This window comes from Octodon degus, unplaced genomic scaffold, assembly GCF_000260255.1.
Source record: "Octodon degus isolate 3935 unplaced genomic scaffold, OctDeg1.0 scaffold00010, whole genome shotgun sequence".
Lineage (NCBI taxonomy): Eukaryota > Metazoa > Chordata > Mammalia > Rodentia > Octodontidae > Octodon > Octodon degus.
Window position 1 is genome coordinate 2,858,276 of NW_004524586.1, and position 6,744 is coordinate 2,865,019.

General features: G+C 48.9%; 1 protein-coding gene across 1 annotated transcript in view; it reads right to left on the minus strand.

Moving 5' to 3' along the window:
* Sorbs1 (sorbin and SH3 domain containing 1) overlaps positions 1-6,744 on the minus strand; it is a 261,970-nt gene that overhangs the window by 112,227 nt on the left and 142,999 nt on the right. Inside the window, exons 9-12 of the mRNA XM_023709032.1 lie at positions 5,099-5,377; positions 2,865-2,928; positions 1,004-1,078; positions 628-690 (exon numbers count right to left, since the gene is read on the minus strand). Coding sequence (XP_023564800.1) covers positions 628-690; positions 1,004-1,078; positions 2,865-2,928; positions 5,099-5,377 — 481 coding nt within the window. The remainder of the gene's footprint in view (positions 1-627; positions 691-1,003; positions 1,079-2,864; positions 2,929-5,098; positions 5,378-6,744) is intronic.

Consider the following 6,744-nt stretch of genomic DNA (forward strand, 5'->3'; position numbering starts at 1 on the left):
AAAAAAAAAAAAAAAAAAAAAAAAAGAGATGTGGTGAGCCTCCCAAGCAGGCCAGACCCCTACGAGGTTCTTTGATGAAATGTTCTCCAGATCGCCCAGATTTTTAGGTTCAAGGGATACAATTTCCTACCATCACTAAATCTTTTACTTCTTCAAGAGAATTCCTAACCGAAGAAAGATACCCCCGAGGGCCTATGGCAAGAGAGGACCAGTGACATGTCAGTAGCACGTATAAGAACCTGACAATGTCTGTTGTTGAGAACTGGCAGGTCCACCCCCAGCCAATCCATAAGGACTGCATTGCCAAGTTGCTGCCCAGCCACCAACACCAGGGGACCACCATAGACACCACCCAGGCCCTGGGTGCTGGGTACAAGCGGCTCTTGAGAGCATCATAACTAAGCTATGGCAGTTACCCTGTTAACAGTGTAAATCCTCAGGGAGTAGGATGACAATACCATCTGGATAGACTCTAGTCATAGTCAGCAAGGAGACAACGCACAAAGCACAAGCTTAGAGCGGAGCAAATAAACAGGAAAGAAGCCTTTAGCCACCAGGAAAATGCCCAGGTAAAAAGAAAGTAACAGAACCAGTGCAAAGGGAGGCACAAAATTGTCCTTTCATTACCTTCAGATTTAGGGCTAGGAGTAGATGCAGGAAACTGGTAGGTAGGAGTGTAAAGGTTGTCCTCTGTGGCAGAGAAAAGTAGTTTGAAACTACCCACCGTGAAGTGGAGGAGCTAACAATTCCCGGTTGACTCTTTTGAATAATTACTTATTTTAGCATTATTAAAGCACACAGGCATCATACTCAAAAGTAGATTAATACGTTAGGAAGGACTTAGTTGTTTTAATATAGCACATCATGCAAACAAATGAAATAAAATATTCACCAACCAAAAACAACTATATAAAAATCTACAAGCCAAATCTTATGCCTAAAACGGAAAGCTAAGAACTAAGGAAGGCTAGGACAACAGACAGACCGTCTAAATTTATGGTACCTTCAGAATTTTGCTGGATTTCAGGAAGTTCAGGGAATTTGTACGTAGGGAAATAAGGGTTTTCTTCAGGAGTGTCTAGGCAGAGGAGCAGGTTTGGGAGAGAGAATAGAGGAAAATACAAATGGAGAGAGTGAGCGAGAAGGAATCCACACACAAATTAGACTCCTTGAGTTCTGGCACATAATACACTTCACTAATTACATGAAAGAAATTCACATGGCTTTTAAAATCCAGTCCTTTTGCCTGAATAAGAGAGACACATCAAAAACAGACAATATCACTACTTTTCTTGGAGAAAGACTTACATAGAAACAGGGTCCAGGATGGGCCCAAACCTTTAAGTTCTCTCTTTGTCTAAGCTGGAGGTATAAAGCAGGGTGATAAGTAGTATCTAATGGCAATATTATCCTAAAATCTTTTTCAATCAAAGTTTGTGTTGCGGATGTTGGAATCAAGCAAACAAGTGGCGCCTTAATTTCTCAACTTCTGCTGCCTCCTATTAGGGCAGGTAGCCTTGTTTAGAGCCTGTAATTTACTTGTGTTAATAACTATAATTCTGCCTGCAGGGCAGAAGTAGGCACTCCGCACGTACTTATGCACTCGTCCCTGCATCCAGCCTCCCGAAGTAAAGTCTGAGGTGAAAGAGGCCCACATCACGAGAGGAAAGGCAGTCCTTGTAGGAAGAGCTCAGTGGAACTGCCCTGGTCCCATCACAGAGGTCTGGTATTCAGCATCACCGCCATGGACGAGCTCATCCGCCCAACCACAGCAGATCCACGCCTGCTTCAGAAATGCTACACACTGAGCGTGTCACTACTGAGAAAGGGACACACAGCGGCTCATTCTGAACCCAGCAGGAGCTAATTAACAGTGCTATTTGTTGGCACCTGCATCCAGTCAGTCTGGCTATTTGTGGTTCAGGTGGCAACACGGACAGGAACATACTTTTTTTGCCGTCATGTGTCATCCATGCCAGGCAGCCAGACTGGATTTGGGCATGGGAGAGGGCAGGACGCTCTGGCTGCAGGAGAAGTGGCACCCCTCCCACAGCGTAGCAGCATCCCAACCAGCTCACTGGCAGCATCGTAGCAACGGGAGCTGCTGAGGCTGCGATCTGCTCCAGCACTGGCCCTGGGTGTGCCCAAGCTGGGCCACCCGCAGCCAGCCCAGCAGCGCTCTGCTCTGAAAGCATCCCTCTTTCAGCTTGACCAGGCTCCGCTGTGTCAGCTCATGACTGATTCTCAGGGCCACGTGCCCAGCGCAAGCTCCCAGGAGAAAACTTGTTTTTCCATTTGAACACAGCCTTACAGGGGTACTAGGCACTGCATTTCACAAGGCCAAAGGTATCCTCATACAGACTGTGCAACAACCTCTGGATGACGGGAAGGAAGGTGACAGAAAGATGCACGGCTGGTGCAAGGCCGCACGAGAACTTGGCAGGGCTGCATCTACGGGAGAACGGTTTTCTTGACTTCTAGCTCAGGGCTTCCTCAACTTGCCGGGCCCACTAGGCAGTCAGGGGCTGACACAGGCTGTACCTGCAGCTAGAGGCAGCGGGAGATGGAGCTGCTCACACCTCAGGCACACAGGTAGGCGAGCACAGGCACAGAGCGAGCCTCAGCCCATCGCATTCGCAAGAGCCGGGCGGGAGGCCTGGGAGCTGGCCTGCAGTACAAAGCAGGGGCAGGCCGCAGCTGCACCACCCATCCTGGGTCTGGAGGCAAAGGGCTGGCTCAGGCAGATCAGTACCTAAGGGGGTCCAAGTGCAGGACCCAGTGTCCTGGAGCCTAAACAGAATGACGTCAGGCCTACACCACCAGTCAACATACGGCACTTAGCTTTGACAAGTGAAAGTCAGTACCTCTGTTCAGTTTGTGGATCTGTTTAAACATGGTCTTGTACCAGTCTTTGGATCTCTCGGTATTCTGGAAAAAAAGGCAAAAGGTAAAATAAAATAAAGATGTCAGCATACTTCACAACTTGTTTGATTACAGTATCAAAATCAAACAGAGAAATCATATCTTAAGTCGAAACTCAGTCACATTTATAGCTGAGAGAGAAAAAATTTGGAGAAAGAATAAAGTCAAAATTTACAGACTATTTGGACAAAAACATACATTTCTTGAAAAGTGGACAAAAACAAGTTTGAATTTTGTCCACTATTAATTGTTTAAATCCCCTTTTTAGAGAGAATTTCTCCCACTGACAGACTACAAGGAAGTGAAGCAAAGCCACAAGGCAAAGAATGCTTTCCTATCTATCAGCCTGGGCCCCGCCCACGCTGGGTTATTCTGTAGACAAATTCCTAAGTCACCTTGCACAGGCCAGATTTAGAATGCATGCATTAAAATATAACCCATTATGGTACCCAACGCCAGAGCTTCATCCTCACCACAAAGCTCGGGAGCTTTTTTCATCATTATTTTTAAGATAAAAATAAAGTGAGGAAGGAAGGTGGCAGGCAATATTTTCAACTCCTACTTTATGACAGGATACGAGAGCAGTCAAAGTGATTTTCTCAAGGTTGCAGGGACCGGGCAAAAGTGATCGGCAATGTACCAACCATGGTCACTCTCCTACAATCTTGTTTTGAAATTCTGTACCATTGTTTTTACTTTCTTTAAAATAAATAAAGTGATCAGGAGGTCCTTGTAACATGATGGTGAACCGCATGGGCTTGGGAGCTAGCAACAGTCTCACAAACTTGGGAAGATCGACACAGCTAGTCCTCAGAGGCCATGTCCTCACTGGTATGGTCGGAAGAGTGTCTCCCAGGCAGCCATGCTTAATGGCATGGTTTGCAGGGGGCAGTCCGGGGAGGCTCTGGGGATCTTAGAGGGAGAGGTCAAGGGGGAGGTCCTAAAGCCATGGGTGATGCCTGCAAAGGGAAGGAGGATCCCACATGCCCTTTCTGTCTTGTGGCCCACAATGTGAGCACAACTCTGGTGGACCATTCCACCAAGAGGTGCCACCCTTGCCAGAGCCCCAAATCAAGGGAGCCACTCAATGTTTGTCTTGAGCCTGCAGAATCACAAGCCAAACAAACCTACCCTATTGACCATTCCATTGGCGTGAAGCAAAACTAACAGTCCCCTAAAAAATGGGAACAATTTTGGTATTCACTCAGTCCAGTGGATAAGGTTTAAACGAGATAATATATGCAGCAAATGATAGCTGTGACTGCTCTTGGTAACAGTTTGCTTTCAAAACTTTTACTTAGGACCAGGATAGAGTTCTTTTGAAATGTATAGCTCATGGCTGTTTCTTCTGGTCTCTTCCAAAAAGACAAAAAAGCATTCCTTTCTCCAAACTGAAATCACAAAGGGACATGGTGTCGCCAGGGTATCGATGGACCTCTGGCGAGAAATGCAACTCACTGGAGTCTAGTTTCAGAGGGTGGGTTGCCCTGCGCTCCCGAGGGTCTCAAGGAGGCCTGGCACGTCTGACCGGCAAGAAGAGCAGGCCATGGCTGCCACAAGGCTGCTCTACCCGCCAGGCCTGCAAAGCCAGATCCTTTTCTGGTTTGCGTAGCATTTCCTGCTCACTGTGAAACGCAGGGTAGCTCCTAGCAGGGCAGTCTTCTTCCTAAACCCATAAAAAGTGACACTGGACCTCACATTCTCTGGGGTACTCCAGCTCTGGAGCAAGGATTTCTGAACAGGCTCCACAAAACAACACTTGAATTTTGTCCACCATTAATTTTTTGAATCTCAAAGTCCAAGAGAAGCAGTCAAGGTGATTTTCCAAGGGCAAGTCCCCGTGGCATCCTCCCCTAAACATTCACAAGCCCAAAGCGTCTCGGACATTCTGCTGCAGAGAAACCTCTGACTCTGTTCCACCCAGATATTCTTCCTTTTCAGTTTGCCATGAAATTTCTTTTTCCATGAGATGCACTTTTACTGTACACCCACTTTGGGAAAAGCTGCTGTGTGCCACATCTGGAACACAGTTTGGGGGGGCCTGGTGCTCAGTTAGGGTCTGAGGCCCACACAAGGATCCCCTTCCAGGCCTCTATAACCTACACACGGGGCTCCCAGGCACTCAGCGGTGTACCCCTGCCACGACTAGTTTAAGCGGAGAGGTAAGTACTCATACCCGGAGAGGAATGCCCACTTCATCCATGGACACATCGCTTAGGTCCTGTGTGCTTTTAACCACCCGCCTACTGTCATCTTTCACTCTTTTTTCAGCAGCCCTGGTGGGTGACGCGGGCTTTTCCTGGGTCGGTGATGACTCCTCACCCACTCTTCTTTCGGCGGCAGGATCTAGAAATGAAAGGCACTTGTTATCGGAAGCACTTCTGGTAACTCCGAAGCGAAATACTCCCCAACAGTCCAGCGAGGCGAATGTGGGCTTGCCAACTCCCCGCTGGAGCTAGTGCCACTTAAGGCCGAGAGCACAAGTACGGCCCGTGGGCTGGCCACCTGTTTTTGTGGATACAGCCATGCCGGTTCACGTATACGTTACTTCCGGAAGCCTCTGTGCTACCAGGGCCGAGCAGCTAGGACCACACTGCCTGCAGAACCTAAATTACTTATTGTCTGACCCTTGGAAAGTATTTGCCAACAGTGTGCTTTGCAGAGGCATGCACACTATGCTCCGGACATTCAGACAGTCCTGACAAGGGTCGAAATTAAAGGAGCAGGTGGGACCGCAAGCAAGGGGCCGAGAATTACTGGCAAGTTTGCATTTTTCTCTCCAGAAAGTCATGTTTCTGAGCCTCAGCTTTTTCATTCAAAAACGGAACCACCACTGCCACTGGCAAGCTCACAGCAGTGTTAGAACAGGGCTCCCCAGGGTGACTAGCCAAAGCACTCACAAGGCTGTGCGGCGCCAGCTGCCCCTCCTAGCTTCTTTAATTTGGTTCTCTGCCCGAAGTTGTAGAGCTAATAACCCTTCAGGGGGGTCTTCAGGTTATACGGTTACTTGCTGTACTCTGCTGTTCCCTGTCACTCCTCACTTACTGGAGAGCCACGCTCTAAGTACCTGCTTGGTGCTCTCCACCGTGCTCTGCTGGGGACGCGGGGTGAACATCGCAGCATCCCCGGCCTTCGGGAGTTGCGTTCTAGTGGGCGCAGAGAGCCGGGGAGCCAACAGCGACAACATGGGAGGAGAAGGTGCAAGTGCATTCAGCACGACTCAGCTAAGAGATTGAGGTTCAAGGCCAACCTGTCTGAGAAACCAACCAGAGGCACAGGAAGCGGGAGGTGCTCTGACAGAAGGAACCACATCAGCAAATGTTCAGGTACCTCTGACTGCCCCGAGCCTACTGTGTGCCAGGCATTGCACTAAGTCTCCGTTTAGACTACCTGATTGCATCTTCCCAGTAACTTTATGAGGAAGAAACTATTTTCACCCTTCCATTTTTAAACAGTTGAGTGGAAAAAACTCTCAGAGATGTTAAAGTTCCCTGCTCAAGCCAGGCAGCCAGCACATGGCCAAGCCTGGAGGTCCCCTAGTGTCTGCCTGACTACTCTCCGAACCAGGTACGGACTCAGCTCCCGCCAAGAGGGCACCGAGGTTCCAGCCTTGGAGCCCAGCCTCATACGCTCTGATGAGAAGAGGGAACTGAGCTGGGGAAGTGAGGGAGAGATGGATGTGTCTGCGGGGACCACAGTAACTGGGGAGACAATGAAACCCTCAGGTAGAAACACGGTGGAGACACCAGGAGAAATAGGGAGGTGCCCAACTGAGGTGCCAAGGCCCGGGTGCAGTCTGGGAGCAATCAGTGCAAAAGTGAC